At 40.7% G+C, this 20,973-nt stretch overlaps 1 protein-coding gene across 1 annotated transcript in view; it reads right to left on the reverse strand.

The window, feature by feature from the left end:
* LOC119913070 (attractin-like protein 1) overlaps positions 1 to 20,973 on the reverse strand; it is a 162,280-nt gene that overhangs the window by 39,568 nt on the left and 101,739 nt on the right. Inside the window, exon 8 of the mRNA XM_038732386.1 lies at positions 6,318 to 6,413. Coding sequence (XP_038588314.1) covers positions 6,318 to 6,413 — 96 coding nt within the window. The remainder of the gene's footprint in view (positions 1 to 6,317; positions 6,414 to 20,973) is intronic.

Genomic DNA, 20,973 nt, shown 5'->3' on the forward strand with positions numbered 1-20,973 from the left:
CTCAAAAAACTGTGTGAAGTATATGAGAGGTAGCAGAGACAAAGAAAGAAAAAGATAAAGACAGAGAGATAACGAGACACTGAGAAAGAGAGATGGTTGAAGACCGTCAGTGCGTTTGCACAGCTGAGGATGCTGCAGGTGCTTCTCCTCCAGCCACTGAAATAATGCTGTGGCCCAGACACTTTATCTAATCTGCTTGATGATAAAAAAGAAGAGGGAAAAAAAAGCCTTTTTGTTAAAAAGCGCAAACAGAACACAAAGAGGAATGGGTTTGTTTTAGCCTCGTTAGTGTTGACAGGGGTGTGAGTTATTGAGTTAATAACATTGGCGTGTGTTTGTGTGTGAGAGTCTGCAGCCATGCCTCCCAGTCGTGAGATACACAGAAAGAGCCACAGGTGTCTGCAAAGCCAAAGTAAACCAAAGGAGTGCACATGCAATTGTCCATGATGAATGCAAATGAGTGTGTGTCTATGTGTACTTTTTCTCATTCTTCCTCTCTGCCTGATAGACGCTTTTGTGTTATCTGATAAGCCTGCAGTGGTGTGTCTGCACGTACTGTCGCAGTATTTAGATGTGGGTTTTTTTTTTAACCAAACATACATTACTCCCAGGTGTCATAAATATTCTTTATCTGCCTCTTTCTCCTTCATTCCCCCTTCCTTCCTTCCTCCCTCCATCCATCCATCGCTCTCCACCCACCAACCCACCTTCCTGAGGCATATTAAATCCCTGCAATTGAAGAATAAATACGCCACATTAAAACACAAGATATGAAATTGATTCATTCTTTTCTTTAAATAGCATTATGAAAATAGGAGACTGCCATTAATCAGCGGCTAGGTGGGAACTGCTTTTCGCAGGCGGAGGCGTGCAGATGCTAGTTGCTGCGGGCTCATCAGCTTTACGACGTAACGGCATTACTTTATGGAGGCAGTGGAAACATCGATTTATGCTGATGACTCTGCCTCTGTTCTGTAATGCAGCCATGACAAGCTTTAAAGCTCTGATCAAGTTTGGGAGTGGAAGAGGCGGCCTTTAGCTGCAAAACAGGGCCATATAGTAGTGATGTAGAGGCTTTTACTGCTATTTAACATATGGAGGGTTGTGGTATGAAACAGGCTGCAGGTGCACTGTTCTACAGCAAGCATCTTACTATTCAAAGACATCCCACAAACATATGGATATATAGCATTCATACTTCAGGAGTAGTGTGTTGTTATCACTATTTTTTGGAAGCCAAGGAAGTGAAGATGATCATCATTTGAGTACAAACTATACATAAGAAAACACAACACAAAATTATTAGGAAATTATTTCAAAAATAATGTCAAGAAGATAAAGATTTATGCTACTGTGTCAGTTCCCAAAAGGTGATCTCCAGATTAAGGTTGGGTCATCTCATCTAACTCTTAAGAATCTGATTCAAATTGTTATCACAAAGTGGAAAATGCTGACAGCTGCATATTGCAAAACATAACTATTACAAAAGAAGTCCCATAAAGTGAGAAACTGTAAAAATATTTCATGGTTTCTGTTTTTTCCTGAATGGGTAGAGTTTGAGTTTTCATCCCTTTGAAACAGAGCAGATCATTTACAAGAGTTTGGATGAAACTGCACGGGCCAACACATTTCCTTCCAACTGTGTCACATGTAGTTTGTATCATTAACCCATCCCAGCTACCTTGCAATGTGAAAACTGTCTTACAACACCGACTGTTTTTCCCTCTGCTTTAAAGAGCATAATTGCAAGTCTTTAGAGGACCAAAAAGTAGTCTTTCCAGCTGTGACACTTGTGTCTGTATCATTATAAGAGATTAACAGAGCCCAGACACCTTACCATGTGAAAACTTTCTTCAAAAAGAAATGATACAAGGCTCTTGTTCCAAGAGTACCTATAATTGTGTCTTCAGACGACAGAAAAGATGTCTTTGAAGGAAAGCCGCCTGGAGAGCATTTTAAGTTCATCCTTTATGTGTGCAGAGAGTCTAAGCACACCACACATTCGCATGAATTTATACATGGTTCTGTGATGGATACTAAAAGTGTTTGTTCTTACAGAGAAGCGGAGGAAAATGATTTGTGGTTTGAACACAGACACTGCGGCATGCAGCTTCTGAAAGGAAACTCAAGAAGGGAAGCGCAGTGGATGAAGGCGCCTTCAACTGTGCAAGAATATACAGTATTTGTCCCATACGGCAAACCAATGTGGTTAGAGAGGACATAAATCAAGAATCAGATAAGTGGCGGGCAGTACAGAACAGTGCAGTATGTTTATGTGTGTGTGTATATATATATATGAGCACACATGCTTACATGTCAACCCTGTCTGCTAGACATTATGTTTATATAACACTAATCTGTTTTCCCAATTACGTTCTGGGAAATGCAGTTGCTGCCTGGCGGTTTTCATGTGAAAGAAGTGCTTGTTTTAAGTTGTGGGGAGGTGGTCGGGCTGTAAGTTGGGCATACAAAACACTGGACTTTTAACAATGGAGACTTGGGTTTGAATTTCTCAGATAACTGATGAATAATTAAGGAAAACTAATTAAATACATTGTCAGTTAGCATTTTACTGATATGCTCAGCATCAACATGTTGTGACATTATGTCCACCACAATAGTTTAATTAAATAACTCATGTGGATAATGTTTAATTTCAAAATTAAATGTTAAGAGGAATAGGTGTGACTTTATATTATTAATTATAGATCCACTTCATCATAAACATTCATAACAACAGTGTTGTTTGTGCTTGTGAGCCATAACTATTCCATGTAAGCCATCAGAGATTTCATGTGTAAAATCGCTGCAGTGAACACGACTCACGGCTGTTAGATGCACAAAGTGCAGTGAGACACCAACTGATGGAATATACGTATAAAAATGGGAAATCTAAATAAATACAGATATAACGAATATTTAAAAAGCACAACTCTCGCCATTTATGATGCATGAATCCTCCATCAAATTGCACCACACTCCTTTCCATGTAATTATATCATCATCATCTAATTCACACACCTCCCCATCCTTCCTGTGCAGACCAAATCACTGTGTGAGTGTGGAAACAACAGGTCCCTTGCTTGCTGTCTAAACATAGCATGAAATGAGGTGATGATGACAATTTGTTTAACCATACTCTGTTGCTGCATAAGCGGGACAACATAAAATAGCGGGGCAGCATGGAAATGTTCCCTTTCCCTCATTCATTACACAATTACGCTAAGCTGCATGCTTGACTATGAACCAGATGTTGTGTAATTAACCTCAGTGTGAAGATAGCTTTCTGCCCTATTGTCTCTCACCTTCAAGAATGAAATGGAAACCAGGCTGAGGCAGTGATAAGGGAAGGTACTCCTGAGGCACATGAACCGAACTGAGCAGAGCCGAGTCCAACCTGGTCGAAACAGAGCTAAAACTAATTAAGCATGTGTGCAGATAGCCTTCCAACACCATTGTCTCTGTAACCTTCAGCACAAACTGTGTGAGGAGATGAAACTTCAAACAGAGAGGCGAGATATGTGGAGGTGGAATTTTAGAGAATATCTCCCACCTGATACTACCACTAAATTAAACAAACTACTGAAGGTTTCAGACGATAGTTACACTCAAGTGAAATAGTAATTAGTTATGTGAATACAATGACAGACACCGAGGTATTGTTTGTTCATTAAACGAGTTTGTGTAATACATTTAGGAAGTTGAATCGCTTGATGTAAAGAAAAAAACATTTCTGCTGCGTCGCAACATTATGATAAGCCAAGATCCCAAACAACATCTTTTCTCACATAATGAAAATTTTAATTAATAGACAGTATGATCCAGCTCCGACTACAAAGGGAGGGGGAACTATTCCACCGCTGTCAGCTATAAAAGATTGTTACGCAGTCGTTTGAATCAGATGCATTTCTGAATGGGTACACAGAATTAGGCAGCCAGGATGAATATCCTTGTATGTTATTAGTTTTTGTTCTACACAGAGTGCATGTTAAAGTCCATTGGGTCAATCTAATTGTGCATCTAAACTGAAGTACTTTCAATATCCCTCTGAGTCTGAAATACAGGGTCTATCATCCAATCACTGCCTCAGGATTTACAAAGCTATCCGTGCACTTCTGCATGCAGTTTGATAAATGAGGGTTATTGTTCTCTTGGCTTTCTTTCAGACTGGTTGACCTCTTGTATGCTGCAAATCTCCTGGAACATCTGTCACAGAGCGTCACTGTGGCTGTGGGAGAGTGACAGAGATGGCTCAGGGGTAATAGTTCACTTCCCATAATGCGTTCCTTCTATCAGGGATAATTAATACATTGAAATGAGTTACATCAAGGCAAGGCAAGACAAATGAGTATGTTTCATGGACCTTGTGTTATGATATTGTAGTATCAGTATCTATTATATATCTACCCAATGCCTCCTGCTCTGGGTAAGGCAATTTGGCTCACACCCACAACCTAAAAAATAATGAGCAAATCTTCAAGGGCACAAAACTTAACTTTTAACAACATTCATAAGTTAGGCTGGATTGCTATCACTTTCTCACACCTCCACATCTTCATGTCCCAACATCACACTGGACACTGGGGCCTACTTGCTATTCACAAAGGATCACTCCACAACTTACACGCTCCTCTACTTATTTAAACCCTGCATGAGTGTGTCATTGAGAACGGGCATCTCACAACAGAGGTGACACCACCGTTTGAACAAGTGCCTGCCACTCCCCCGCAGGGGAAGCGCCCGTCTGATTTGGTGGTTACCCTTTCACTGAAAGCGCCACTGTCATGTTACAGCATGTGCTCTGTAATCTCTTTGTACAAGAGGCTGATATGAGCTGTGGAGCCAGCTGCCTCTCTCAGGGCCCACACTCCGCCAGCCACACTGCCTCATGAGGACCCTTCAGGGCTGGCGGGTGAAGGTGAGGTGCCAGCATGCCGGAGAATCACAGAGAGAGCACTGTTCTCACACTGGACAGCTAAGTGAAAAGAGGGCTACTGAAACGAGCTGCACGCTCTCCCCTCAGCCTTCCACCTTTGTTGACATCAGTACCTCCCAGAGGCCTAATGTGGATGTTGTTGTTGAGCTGTGTTTGTCTACACCCGATTAGCGGAGGTTCCAAAAGTAAGTTTAATGTCATCTTGTTTTTTTTTGCAGACGTCAATGCTTCACAAAAAAGACACTGACTATGACGCATGTGAGCATGTGTCACATTCTGTCAATTTATGGATGCCATGGACCACAAATGTGATAATCTCTGTAACGAATTTCACATTGAGCAGCTGAAAACCATCTGCACACTAACATATTCACTTTAGTTTACCGCATAGCCAACTTGTATTTTGTACACAATATTAGTTTTGGACTAGTTTAGGTTTACAAATAATAGTGTTATCTTTTAAAAAACAAGTCTGCATATTATAAAAAAATATATATTTAGATCAATTTGATTTCTATATATAGTTCATTTAAAGGAAAAAAACATCTGCCCCATCTCGTTATTCCTACAATATATGGTTATATGGTGTTTATAAGGTTAAAGAATGAGCAACCACTGTACCCACTGCAGTCCTCTGTGTTTGTTATTGTCTAATCAGAAAACAGTGTATGACCACAGCCATTCTTTCTGAATTGACATGGGTTGATGCTGACTTGGCTCTGGGCATTCAAAGCACACCAGATGATGTCAAACTGTCTTCGTGAACCATTTTGATGGACAACTCCATTCACCTCCGATCACAACAGACTTTGCTCAGTGGTTTTTAGTGTTCTTTGCTTCTCAGGGGAAGCTAAAAAATATATGATTCTGTTCTTTTCTCTGGCCCCTTACACTCTCTCTGCCCACTGCTCCCTTGAGGGAAGGGAGCAGTGGGCTCAGTTCAAATCTCCTAGGAGTCCATCTTTCTATATCCCAGTAAGCAAACAAAAAAATCACCTCAGCTTGAGGTTCAAATCAAAAGTTGGCCAACGAAAAATAAAACCAAGTGTCGCGTCTCGTGTTTAATAGCCAAGCTTGCATCTGCATCCTGTTGCTTCTCCACACACACCCTCACAATAACACACCCACAGCAGGGCCACAACACCAGCCATGGCAGAAGGAGAGAGGCCCAAAGCAGTTGGTAGAAGAACTGTAGAAAGTCTCAGTGTCAAACTTGCCAAGAGCTGCCATTGTTTCAGCAGATATGGATATGTTAATTAACACACTGCCCTCAATCACCATGTTGTGTGTGTGTGTGTATCTGTGTGTTTCCCCCAACACAACATGATTTCCCATATGTGTGCGTTTCTGTGTGCATTCATATTTGGATCTTTTTGCTGACCTGTAGCAGCTCCTCTTGGTCACCGCCCACCTCCAGCACTACAGCAACCGAACCGAAGGGACGGCTGGCCATCTGCTGTCGCTCTCTCATCAGCTGCTGCAGAGGGTCAAAAAAAGAGAAAGGATTTTTAATGTAACATGTTATTTTGAGGGACATTTCTGACAGACCATCCTGTTTTAACTCAAAAACACATTGTCATTCATGTACAGTTGGACCACTGGTCACTGAGCAACTCTACTGAGACCAAATGCCTTTCTCAACAGGATCTTAATGATAGTTTCTGAACTGAGTGTTGCTCAATTTCTCCTTTGCAACTATCGGGACTGTAGATTTTCCTCAGTAACCAAATGGTACATATGCATTCCTTTCAAACCGATAACCATGTGTGATTGAAGGGGAAAACGAAGGTTAAAAGGATGGCATGAGATGAGGGTTGAAGAGTGATGGGGGCAAATAGGAAAAGGAAGAAATTGGAAAAAGAAGAGGGTAAGGAAAGTAGTAGAAAGAGAGACAGAGCAGGACAGTTGGGGAAGAAAATAGAAAAGGGTGAAAGGAGAGGAGGGATGGGGAAACTGAGGAGATAGAGATCAAAGCAGAATGGTTGATAGACGTGCAGGAGGAAGGCGAAGAGGAGTGGGGAATGCCAGGTGGTGGGGGGGACGGAGGGAACAGAGGGGAAGGAGGAGGAGGACGAGGAGGGCGGGAAAACTACATTAATGAGGAAATGTCAGATGAACAAAGGCAGGCACTGAGGCCTTTATCAGCATGAGGTCCAAACACACACAACAACTGAAAACACAAACACAAATATACAGTACATTTAAAAAAAAAAAAAAAAAAAGAGAACAACTAAAATATGCATGTGCATACACAGACAACACAAAGTAAAACAAAGACGCACACCAACATCAACAGAGATAAGTGTCTATATGTATCTAAACCTGAATTGCTGTTAGGAAACACAAATTCATTGTGAGAAAACAACATGCTCACTGCACCCTCATCAACCTTCTCTCCATCAAAAGCCCTGTTTTCCAGGCTTTTTCCACTCCACCACAGACATGTTAATGGGGTTTTGTTTCTACATTTAGCTTGGGGGTGGCCACCTGTTTCACGCAAAACAAACTCATTTCTGGCCGAATATTCGCCAAGCTCTAATCATCAGTATGTTGCTTATTGTTTCACCAGAAAATCTGGTCTGGTGCAGCACCGGCGACACACACACACACACACACACACACACACACACACACCCCTTTGATTGGTGAAACCAGTACAGGGAAAGCAGATGGAGAAGCTGGGCTGCAGACTGTGACCCTTACAGGAGAGAAAAACTTTTGTTTGTTTACAATCTGTGATGGTTTAAAAATGAATAACATGAGATGAACTTTTATGTATCAGCGTGGGAAAACCCAGCGATTGACAAAGCACAGTGAGGTAGAGAAATGAAGAAAAATAAAAATCTGGGGAATACTAGTGGTGAAGTAGTCAAAAGATGCAACAGTAACATGATGTTAAAATCCCACTTTTCTTTCCTAGGTTTCTCGTCACTCTCTGCAATTAGTTATCCCATCAAGCCAATAAATGACAAAGAGATAAGGTTAAAAATGTAAAACAATAAAATCAACAACAACAAAAAGAACCATAACAAGGATTTAAGAGGGAAATTTAAAGAACATTTTAGGAAGAAATAAACAGAGAAGTAAAATTAGTCAACTAAAGAAAAAAAACAGTCAAAACAAAGATGCAAAGAAGATAATGGACAACAAGAGTATAAAACAGAAGCAAAGACAATAAAAACTAAGCATACAGATAACCAAAAGAAAATAAAGAAGCAAACCACTCCTAAAAGTCAATGGCCACCACACTCTGTCACCTCTGCCTAAACTGATGCACCTCCCGTATCTCTGTGTCCTCTCCTGCTGTTGAGAAAAAAGACTGCACATTGACATTAACCAGCTGTCAGGTGTTCCGCTTGTGCGCCGCCGGCTGCTCACTTGCCAGTGTCAGACTCTTTAAGCATGAATGAATTCTACACCTGTAGCTACATCAGCGTAGTCAGGTGCTCCGGCGGCGGCAACTGCTCTGCTAACACGCCGCCGTGCCGGCTAATGTGATGTCTTCTCTTGTTAGCTGTCACTGCTATGCGAACACTGCTCAGATGACAGTGTGTGCTTGCTAGCATCGCTGTTAGCCTCCTGCTGGTGTCAGCTTAGATTTGTAAGAGGTAAAGTGAAAAGGTATGGGAGAGAGAGAGAGAGAGAGGGTGTTAGTGTACTTTGAGCTTTAGATGAGGTAATATATCCCCTTTTACAATTTTACACCTTTACAAGTGCATCATGATTTGCTTTATTATGGTATATATTTACAAAGAAATGATAATTAATTTCATCTACAAATGAGGCACACTAGGCATTTAAAATTTGGGTTCCAGAGGTTTGTTTTGTAGTTGGGATTTTACATAGATTTGTAAACAGCCTGATAAAGACAACAATGCTGTTTTTTTACTTTGTGTAGTCTAAAAAAAACAATTCCTTCCAAAACCGAAATCCGGTTCACATTTTAATCAAGTCTGTCTTAAAAGAACCCACACGTGCTCATATGTACATTGACGTAGCAGCTGTAATTGTTCCTCCTGTCTATATTTACTGCAAATAGATCCCTTTTCTAAAGTGATTTTAATGATGGGGGACAAAATCTACAGTTAACTTTGGAATTGGAACTGTGAACCTAGGTGACCAGTAGTGTTATATAGACGTGGGCATGTGAGGGTTGCTTTAAGACATGCTTGAAAAAATGTTAAATGTTGGCAGTGGAGTCAAGCAAAGGTCTCTGGTGTCAGAGAGTACACCCGACCATCTAACCCAACCTCTACCCCCAAGAGGGTTTACAGCAGTATAACGCTAATATCGAAATAAGAAATTATCACTTCGGCCTTTGTTTCTCAAAGAAAGAGGCGTAAACACAAGGTATTTTCAAGCAGAACAAACTGATGCTGATTACAGTCTCAGGCTTGCTAAATGCTTTGACATTTTTTATTAGAAATCATTTTAGTCAAATTAAGGAATAAACAAAGATACGTGACAAATATGATAATGATAATGTTCTCTTCTCACAGTCCATCTTAAAGTTACTTTTGGATTAGCCTGGAGCACATAATTTTAAATCCAATTTAGTTTTTTTTAGGGGACTTATTATTTTTTTTTAATAACATATATACTGTATATATCTGAACGTGTGTTTGTACATTGTTTGGGTGCATCTGTTACACCCATACAGCTTGAGCTGACTAAAGGCTTTACTGGTTCAACTGAACAAATGACAATGTAGAACAATGTTTTGACAAGTGCATACACATAAACTTTGAAGGAATTTTAAAGGTACTCTGACACAGGTGACCCCAAGTCATGTTAGGTGAATTGCTGGCCAAAGGTGACAGCCTGTGACTCAGTAGTCGGACTCTGTCTCTCCTCTCTGCCTGCCTGCTTGATAGACTGACGCAGCTGTCTTGGTAAGGATGCACTCTGATCCGTCTCCTAGGTAACACGAGGTGGAGATTATCTTTATTTTGTTTTATTACAGACAGTGTTGCATGTGACTTGAATGACACACAACATGACTTAGGTAGACGTTGGATTGCTTAAACATAGTGTCTTATTTTAAACCAATATCCAATAGAATCTTCCCACATGTATAGATGGGTGAACAATAACCTTATTTGGACAATCTCTGTAGGTCTAGGAAAGATAAATATCCCCAGAGAGGAAGTATTCTTCAGATTTGGTTTGGTACTAAATCGTGTCACTACTCTGTTTGCCGTCTCCCCATACACAATATATTGGAAGACACCATGGGCCTGTTTTACAAAAAGTTTGCGTGAGTAAAAACGTGTGCAAACTTGATATCACCAGCAAATTAACACGTAAGCTGATCTACTAACAGTGTGCACGCAGAATGACGTCTTTCAAAAGTGTAATATAGCACCTGTTGTTCATTTAGTACTTTGCAATTTGGGGTGTTTCATTGTTATTGTGCAAAGTAACGGGAGGGTACATTTATTGACTACACGCAATGTGATCTACCAAGCCTGAACGCAATTTCATGTGAGTGCAACAGCATCTGTATTTAATACGTACGAAAGGAAGGTGCAAAACGCCAAGTGCAAGGATCACGCGTAAAATTCAACAAGCCAGAGGGAATGATCACCAACTGTTCACAGCGCACCTGTCGTAACAGCGACACAACCCATTGTAGGTATCGATGGGGGAATAGGGTGTTGGGGGCGTACCGGGCCAGGGACGGGAGATCGGAGTGACCGGGCACGGTGCTGATGGTCGTGGTGATTGGTGAATGGTGAATGGTGATTGTTCCCTCTGGCTGGATGAAGCGCGATCTGCTGGCATTTCCTCGCATCTGGGTCATTGCAGCATACTGTATCGGTTTCTGCTGGGATTCCCCAAAGTAGTTTTTCAGGTGTGTCGTTTAAGAAGCTAGAATAAGAAAATTTTGACATTTTTGTTAAAAAATACTCCAACCAAATAATCAATCATCAAAAATAGTTACTGATTAATTTAATAGTTGAAATATGTGCCTCACATTTATTTGAGAATTTCTGTCATAAGAGGTGTTCTCTCAGCTCTTTCTTCCCTAAAGCTACTGCTCATGAGTTATTAAGATTAGACAAACTCATCAAGGTGAGCTGGGTCATATTTGTGTGTGTTGAGTGTACATATGGAATTATTTTTTGTTGTCATATGTATACATATGTACAAATGCAAATTCCACTTGTCTGTGCGCTCATGCAGGTTTAATGTTTTTAATGCCCTATTCGACAAGTCCTTGTGCGGGCAACAAGGACAAGGCAGCAGGCGTCTTCTCTGTCTGCCTGTTGGCCTGTAAATCAGCCATAAAACGGCTAATTAACTCTGCTGTGCTGTAAACAAGCAGTACCACACTAGACACCACAAAGTGGATGACAAAAGGAGGAGTGGAGTGGAGCTATATGTGTGTATGTGTCTAAGGGAGATAGGGTAATAATATTTAGTTTTGTGGTTTCAAGGATTTTAGCAAGATGCCTGAAATTAAAACTGATTCAAAAGAAGACACTCCATTAAAAAGTATTTGTCCATGCTTTCACTCCATTTTGAATGTGTGTGTGTGTTTATCTAGCCTTGAGGGGAGGCATGACATCCATTCAAGCATCCATCTATCCAGCCAGCCATCTCAGCTGGACAGACCTGCGCATAAACAGCCAGGAGGAAAATGAGAGTGCTGCAACAATGAAGCCAATCACATGGCGAATTATGCACCACAGAACGTGGCTCAACCAACGTAGCACCTGCAAGCTCAAATTTCCTGTCCTGTTTGACGAGTTGGAAATATCTGTGTAATGTGCCGTTTGCTGATTTCGGATGCACGTCTGTGCAAATGACGGGTCTCACAACACGACGAGTGGCTCACTGCTACTACAGCTGCAATTAAACTACACATCAGCTCAGCAAGGTAAAAACTATAGTAATGTCAACACATCTGCAAGTCTGAGCACATATGTCAGAGTGGATGTTTGTGTGTTGTGGGGGAATAATGCAGCAGCATGTATCTCATATTCTGTGGCACAAAATTTCTGTAAATATACACATAAAAACCCTCCAGTATGATGGAACAACGTATGTTTTCACTTTCGATAAAAATATTGATGACATTAATGACATACAGTGTATGACCAAATGAATGTGGCCAAACTGCAACATAAAAGGTCCATAAAGAAATGGTTTATGGTGTGAAAGAACTTGACTGGCCTGCTCAGAGCCCTGACCTCAACCCCATCCAACACCTTTAGGATGAATTTTAGCATCGACTGCCAGTCAGACCTTATCACCCCACATCAGTGGCTGACCTTACTAATGCACGTGTGGCTGCGTAGGAACAAATCACTGTAGACAGGTTACACAATGTTGAGTGAAGCAGTAGCAATAGCAGCAAATTAATGCTGCTATTATAACATATAATGGTGTGGGAAAGACGTTCAACAATCACACATACAGTACATGTGTCCACATTTGCTGGCTATGTAGTGTACAAATTTGTGAAAAATGCAATCTTATTGTAAAATAACAAAGCATAACATAGCATAGGAAACAAAGTAGTAGGGTGAGGCGGACACACACAGACAAACAAGACTAAATAAAGACAGAAAACACACACCCGACGTAAACACACACAGCAGAATTTGCTGATGTGAACCTACTGAACACCACATTTCTCATCCAACATTACAGCTCCTGTTTCCCCGATAGATGTAATGCAACATCAGCGTCCATGTTCCTCCAGTCCATCTGTAACCTAACAAGATGGTTTAATCAATGCCACAGAAGGCTGCAGGTTTAGGTCTGATTAATGTTTTAATCAGAGCTACAAAGGAAACAACCATTTCTAGACAAGGCATATAACTCTTGGTTGTTCCCAAATTCTTAGTCATTGTAGTCTTACAGCTAATTTCAATGTTTAATATTTTTCTTAAGTAATTACTGAGAAATCTTCAAATATCTCCATTGGCCCTGCAGAGACTGATGGGTGTTGGGCTACTGTGTTTCTCAGTGTCCCATTAGTGGTGCAATATAGGTTCCTCTTAAAAAGGTGTCTGCTGGGTTCCTCAAAAGTAAATGCAAATATGAGAATGAGCAGATGGAAAGTGTGACTGTGGCAGTGCATTTTATGGTTCAACACCAAAAGTAAAAGGCACAATCTTATTTTAATGTAAAATCCGGTCAAGCATTATGTGACTCCACAAAATCAGTCTCTTATTCAGCGTCACTGGAGCAAGACAGGCTTACACATCAATTAGACATGACAAATTCCGGTCTCAGTTTTTTCGAAGTCAATTTTTGGAGGGAAATGGTCACAGCACAAAAGTTAGCAGTACTGTCCCAGGCTAAATCGAGTAATAGAACAGTATCTCTTCGGAAATACCCTTTTAGGGCAGTCTATGTTGAGATGGAGCCAGCAGGGCATTTTCTCTTAAATTTGCTGGTTGTTTTATTGTGTTTATTATGTGGATATGCTCTGGGTACTAGTGTTTATTCCATCCAAAAACATGTTGACAATAAGTATGCACTGACGTCCTGTTATTTCACTAAATTGTAATGACAACATAAATTAAAAAAAATATTGACTAAAGTAATTCAGCAAAATCTCTATTAATTGTGCCCTGATGAGTAAATATATATAATATAAATTCTTACTACCTCCATGCATCTTTCTTATTGGGCGTTTTTTCCCCTGCTCTTGGTGCACGTCCGGTGCCAGCGCAAATGCCAGCTTTCAGTATAACTAATGTGAACAAGCTAACCTAGTCAGAGCATACTTATAAAGCTAGCAAGCTTAAAAAACAAAACAAAAACATCAGCTTCTGGAAGTTGGCCTCTCAAAATGAGCCTCATCTTCACCAGCGGCCTATCAGGTGAGAAGAAAGTAGAGAGACAACAAATGGACACATTTCTCTTTTATTTAAACCGAAAGAAAGACTGACTGCATCGTTCCGAAAGAGGACGGCGTGCCTTGTGAATTCAAGATGGGTGTAAAAAACACAACCAAATAGAAAAGACACACCATCCCTGCCCAGGTAAATATCAATCACATTTGTTGATTGATTCCATAACATGTATATTACCCTTTAGGACTACATTTAATCTTAGTAAATACCTCAGTACCATGCCTTGCTCCGTTAACATATTGTTAAACCTGCGGCGCAGAACTTTTGTCTGCACCTTCTGACAGTGAGAGTAATTACACAACACTGTTCACACGCGCTTATGATGCATAGGCTATGCCATACTGAGTTGCTACTGATGCTATGGTCGCGCGCTCTTTGGCACTGTCAAAATTGTCACTAAAACAAAACAAAAAAGCCTAAGTGTACTGAAAACTCAACATTTCCTGTAGTTAATATAACTGTGAATGAATTTGTCTATCTAGATATGTTAGCTCTGTGAGAGTGTTGACCAAATGGTGGTGTATGGTCGCTGTGTGCTGGGACAGACTCTGTCCCACTCATGAACCTATGCAGGATAAGCAGATTAGAGATTGGATGGATTGATAGATGGATGGATGGAAGATATAATGATCATCTACACACTGAAGTGAAAATGAATACATGACATTGGTAAAATGATGGATAAGCTGATAATCGCTTGTTGCTTCCATTACTAGTGATAAGACTGAAAAAACAAAACCTGCAGACACTGACCTTCAACTCTCTGGACACAAATTCCATATAGTTTTTTTTCTTCAGCATCCTGGAGCATGCACTGCTCACATTGCCAAGTGATTGCATTTCTGAGTAGAATAACCTGCCCTGAAAACAACAATATACATTATGCCTGGTCTTTCACTCCGGGCACCAACTTTCCCCCAACCCAAAGTTGGAAATCTAAATCAAAAACAGAGTTACATCCATTCCAAAACATACACCCAGAAAGATACCAAGACACACGCACACTTTCAAAAAAGTAACAAAGAGACAATAGATAAAAAAGAGACACACACCAGGCACCTATTTAAACAGCTATTAAAACAATCTATAGCGCATGGTCTACCAACTCAGTAATTTTACAGCAAATATTGTGGGACACTTAAGATGCAAAACGAATAACTGGATTGATCAGGAGAACGGCTGCTTTACTCCAAACTAATTCACTGCATGGACCTGGACTGTGTATGAGACTTTTGAGTTTGTAGAAGAACACAGAACATTAATTAACATTAGATCCTGAACGATCCTGTCGGCGTGTCGGGAGATTTCAATAATCAATGAAGTCACGCTGGTTTGTACATAAATGAGCACAGCGTCTTTCTTAACGGAGAGACGTTTCACCATATTTCACACACCCATCAAGCCATCCACCATTCATCAGACTGTTCACTTTACCAACCTGGCCTGCCCGATCCGTGAACATAACTGCGATGTGCGCATCACTAGAACCCACCTAAGCAGGCATATCCATTGACTTTGGACCACTGTTGAATCCCGTGATAGGCATCTACACAAATAACACACATACACATTCATACAGCCATGTTTGATACTGATAAGTATTCAATTATTCCCTCATTATGTGGCTTTTGAAGCTCAATGCTGTGACTGGAGACAGATAGGATTTGCAGCTCGGCATAAAATATGATATTAGCTATTGAGGGAAGAATGAATCAATTCAGACGCAGTGTCCACAGAGACACCGCAGGTCTGATTGTTTGATACAATGCATCTGCTTTACAAAAGACACACACAGGTGCACCCGTGGATTTACATCATAAAAACACTTTTACCATCGACTGCCAAATGTTTCTGTGGGATGTGTGCACACAAACAGGTGTGAGCACAGAAAGACAGACAAACACTCAGAATCTCACACACACACACACTTCTCTGTCTCTTGAATTTGTATGCCATTGAGGCCACAATAGAGAGGCGATAACAAATCTCATTTCTGACATGTTTGCCAAGTTTCCAGGCAACATTTGTCTCCTGGCTGTATGTGGTGAGCGGCATCTGAGCAGAGTAAACACGTGCATTGATATCCTCATCTGATAGAATCCACTACTCCACACCAGCTTCCAATACACCATCTCCAGGACTGGACAAAACACTTGAGAAACTCTTCAGTGATGGCTGAGTAGCTGGGTGGAGTTTTACCTAAATGAATACCAACAATAGTTGGTAGTCACGTACGGTGACTTGCAGAATTTACAATTGATGCCATTGGAGATCCAGAGACACCACTGGAATAAAAGAAATAAATGGGCAACCAACACAATCCACTTGCAATCCAGTGTGTTCAGTGGTTGGCTGAATCGAGTATCTGGTACAGATAATGTAGTTTTTACATGCATCATTAAAGTAAAATGTTTCAATATCTGTACTCGTAAATATTGCAACTTCTATGGAGAAAAAAACTCTTTTTTTACTTTTGTAAGCTCTGAAGCTCAATTCTGAGGCTGTTCGGTGAATAGTTTCAAGAAATACAGCAAGTTCTGATCAATACATATCAATTTCAGGCTTAAATGAACAACTTCTGGTTAATTCTATTAATTGTTTCACTCTTCCTGTCAGAAAAAGAATAATTTCTCAGATGATACTGCCTATTATTGATTATGCTGACATTGTTTACCAGAATACCACGGACACTAATTTAATGCCCCTTAATGTTGTAGTTAACTCGCTTTGTAGATTTGTCTTGAGGTGTCCTTATAGAACTCATCACTGTTTCATGTATGAATCACTAAACTGGTTGCATCCTAAATCAAGAAGGCAATTCCACTGTGTTCAGTTTATCTTCCAATGTGTTTATTTTAACTGTCCCTCCTATTTAAAACAGCATCTGATTCCATGCAGATCTTCATATCCACTCAGACACATGCAATACCCCTTTTACTTTGTACCCAGAACTTATAAAGAAGTTGGACGTAGATTGTTTCAATATAAAGCACCATGGGACTGGAATAATCTTCCTCTTTCCTTGAGATCTGTAACTTATTTTCGCTTTTTGAGATCATCCCTATTTCTATACCTTAAAACAACATGTTTATGCTTTTAACTTTTAAGTTAACTTCAATCCTCTGTTCATTTGTTTATCTGTTAAAATTTCATACTTTCTCATTTATTTTTTAATGTTGTTCTTGTATTGTTTAACTTTGAATAAAAAATGTAGGTTAGTGGGAGGGGTTGGTGTGAGTTGGTGAGCGAGTTTGTGAGTGAATGAGTTTTGTATGTGTATCTGTAATGTATGTTATGTAATGTTTTTGCTTATGTTTTGTCTTTTGTATTCTGTATTTGTGTTTATAGGACCCTCTTGAAAATGAGATGATGCATCTGAAGAGGCTAGCCTTTAATAATAAATTCAATTACAATTCTACCCACTACTGGTTATTTACCATGCATGTTGAAGCACTGCCCACTCAGAGCATGGATATAAAAACACAGATAACTCAGTTGGCTGAACAGATACAGATAATGGTGTACTCGCTCATCCCTAGAGGCTTTGCAAATTACCTTCTAACTAAGCTACTTCCGATGAAGCTTTGAAACTATGAGAGGGTATTAAAAGGAGGAGCAAAATATAGGTATCAAATGTCTAAAGACTTCACAGCTGCAGCATATTCCACTGTCCAGTTGTTGGTTGTGTGTCCAGTTTGTTCTGAACACTAACAATTTCTTCTCAGTGACTATGATAATTTAATTTCTTGCTCCAAAACTCCATCAGAAGTAGTATATTAACAATGTTTTGGCAAAGCGACAATGTTTTGGACATATAGAAAATATCAAGTGGTAGCAAAAGAGTTGATTGGGCCTTTGGAATCTGTTGCTGCTGCCATATACACTGCTCAAAAAAATAAAGGGAACACTTAAACAACACAATAACTCCAAGTCAATCACACTCCTGTGAAATCAAACTGTCCACTTAGGAAGCAACACTGATTGACAATCAATTTCACATGCCGTTGTGCAAACAGGTGGAAATTATAGGCAATTAGCAAGACACCCCCAATAAAGGAGTGGTTCTGCAGGTGGTGACCACAGACCACTTCTCAGTTCCTGTGCTTCCTGGCTGATGTTTTGGTCACTTTTGAATGCTGGCGGTGCTTTCACTCTAGTGGTAGCATGAGACGGAGTCTACAACTCACACAAGTGGCTCAGGTAGTGCAGCTCATCCAGGATGGCACATCAGTGCGAGCTGTGGCAAGAAGGTTTGCTGTGTCTGTCAGCGTAGCGTCCAGAGCAGCTGCCAGAGCCCTGCAAAATGACCTCCAGCAGGCCACAAATGTGCATGTGTCTGCTCAAACGGTCAGAAACAGACTCCATGAGGGTGGTATGAGGGCCCGACATCCACAGGTGGGCGTTGTGCTTACAGCCCAACACCGTGCAGGACGTTTGGCATTTGCCAGAGAACACCAAGATTGGCAAATTCACCACTGGCGCCCTGTGCTCTTCACAGATGAAAGCAGGTTCACACTGAGCACATGTGACAGAGTCTGGAGACTTGGCGGTGGATCAGTAATGGTGTGGGGTGGCATTTCTTTGTGGGGCCGCACAGCCCTCCATGTGCTCGCCAGAGGTAGCCTGACTGCCATTAGGTACTGAGATGAGATCCTCAGACCCCTTGTGAGACCATATGCTAGTGCGGTTGGCTCTGGGTTCCTCCTAATGCAAGACAACACTAGACTGGAGTGTGTCAGCAGTTCCTGCAAGAGGACGGCATTGATGCTATGGACTGGGCCCCTGACTCCAAATCCAGACCTCCATGGGTTGATAAATTTGATTTCCATTGGTAATTTTTGTGTGATTTTGTTGTCAGCACATTCAACTATGTAAAGAAAGGAGTATTTAATGAGATTATTTCATTCATTCAGATCTAGGATGTGTTATTGAGTGTTCCCTTTATTTTTTTGAGCAGTGTATATATTTTCAAATACATGCTTTGTTTGTCAGTGCTACATTAACATTATGGGACAGTGCAATTGAATGAAGGTGATGTGAATGGTCTGTACTGCATTACCTCATAACAATGACGATACAACAAAAATGTATGCTGTCTTGTTGTTCAGTGTGATGGGATACATCATTCGAGCATCTTTATAGTGAACTGTCTGAAGCCCGGGATGGTGGGAAAAATATATCCAATAATCTATAACACAACAGCATAGTTTACAAAAGATTCAGCTTTGAGGTAAATTGTATGTGGTCTGCAGTTAATGGGAAACTTGCAAAACCATTGGTTCTTCAAGGTCTTGGAAAAATACTGATAAGTGATTGGAGTGGTGCTTATGTGATGCTGGACTTTATAAGAGCTGGATTTTCAAGGTCAGGACGAGGGGAGACATTCTTGACGGCAGAAAGATACAGACAGACAACCAAAAATGTCAAGGTTTATCTTGTTTATCAACAGATTCAAGGGGGAACAAAGAGGAGTTCTGTATATCTCGGGAAGTCTTGCATTACTTCTAGGCTGGATTATTTCACCTACGTAAAATTGCAAAAATCAGGCACATCCTGTGTCAAAATGTTGGAGAATGTTCCTTATTTTTGCAATATTACTTAGGTGAAAAAAAGGCAGTCCTTAAAATTTTTTTTGGCATTTATCGTTAACATGTATGAACTGAGATCAATCTGATGAATAAGACTTAAACCAGCTTAGAATGGTTCCTTCAATATTTGAGTCTTTGTAATAGGATGCGATAGTTCTGCATGCAACACCATGGACCAAGATCTCACAAGACAAGTACAGATACGGAGACGTCGTAAGAGAACATCTTCTGCACATCCTGGCAGGGTGGCAGAATAAATCCCCATTGATTTGGAAAGCTAATTAGAGGGCCAGAGAGACAAAGAGAGACAGAAAGGGCTTATAGATCGTATGGCTTGTAGCTGTTACTCTGAACAAGGCTGCCACACTCTTGTATTATGACCAATAAGTCCCATTCACAGCTAACTGCCTGGCAATTACTGCTAACACTTCGGCTGGGGAGAGAAAGAAATGGAGAAAAGACAACACAGAAACTGAAACATTCCAGATCAAACAGAAGAAAAATAGGCCAAATCATTCGGGTTTGTGACAAACAAAACTGTGAAATGCTCATATGTACAATTTGACAACCTGAACATTTTCAAAAGTCATTCATAACATCTGAGGTGGAGAGTTCTCTATTTCCACCATTGCCAGAAAATTTCTACCATACCATCCCCTCCTAAAGTCTTGGAACGGTAAGGCAAATTCCTTTGCTTTTGTTGTTCACTGAAGACATTTGGGTTTAAGATCAAAAGATGAGTATGAGACAAGAGTTCAGAATTTCAGCTCTCATTTCCTTCTAACAGCTTAGGTCAAATCACCGTTTGTTTGAACCCACACATTTTTCAAGTGAACAAAACTATTGGAACTTGTGACTGACAGATGTTTGTTGTTGCCCAGGTGTTGCCTTTTAGGCTGATTGTCCAAACATTAAACAGCTCTGCATGACTAGTCTAAGTTTTCATCCTCGGTTCAAACCTGTAAAGACTGCATTTCCTGTTAAAGAAGATAAACCAACATGAAGACCAGAGAGCTGTCTATGGGAGAAAAGCAAGCCACTGTCAAGCTGAGAAAAGAAGGAAAATCGACCAGAGCCATTGGACAAACATTGGGCAGAGCAAGCACAACAATTTGTAACGTCCTGAAAAAGAAAGAATCTACTGGTGTACTGAGCAACAGATGTCAAACAGGTCGGCCAAGGAAAACAACAGTAGTTGAGGACAGAAATATGGTGAGAGCTGTGAAGAAAACCCCCAAAACATCAGTAAGTGACATCAGCAACGACCTCCACAGTGCAGGGTGAAAGTATCACAATCCACTGTTGGAAGAAGACTCAGAGAGCAGAAATCTAGAGGCCACACCACAAGATGCAAACCACTCATCAGCAGGAAGGCCAGAGTGAAATTTGCTAAGAAGTACAGAGATGAGCTGCAAAAGTTATGGACTGATGAGACCAAGATTAATCTCTAGCAAAGAGACGGAAAGGCCAAAGTGTGGAGAAAGAAAGGAACTGCTTATGATCCGAAGCATACGAGCTCCTCTGTGAAGCATGCTGGAGGTAATGTCAGGGCCTGGGCGTGCATGGCTGCTTCTGG

This window comes from Micropterus salmoides, unplaced genomic scaffold (genome assembly GCF_014851395.1).
Source record: "Micropterus salmoides isolate LMB-PRFRI ecotype aquatic unplaced genomic scaffold, ASM1485139v1 Ms_hic_scaffold_2, whole genome shotgun sequence".
In the NCBI taxonomy this organism is placed as follows: domain Eukaryota; kingdom Metazoa; phylum Chordata; class Actinopteri; order Centrarchiformes; family Centrarchidae; genus Micropterus; species Micropterus salmoides.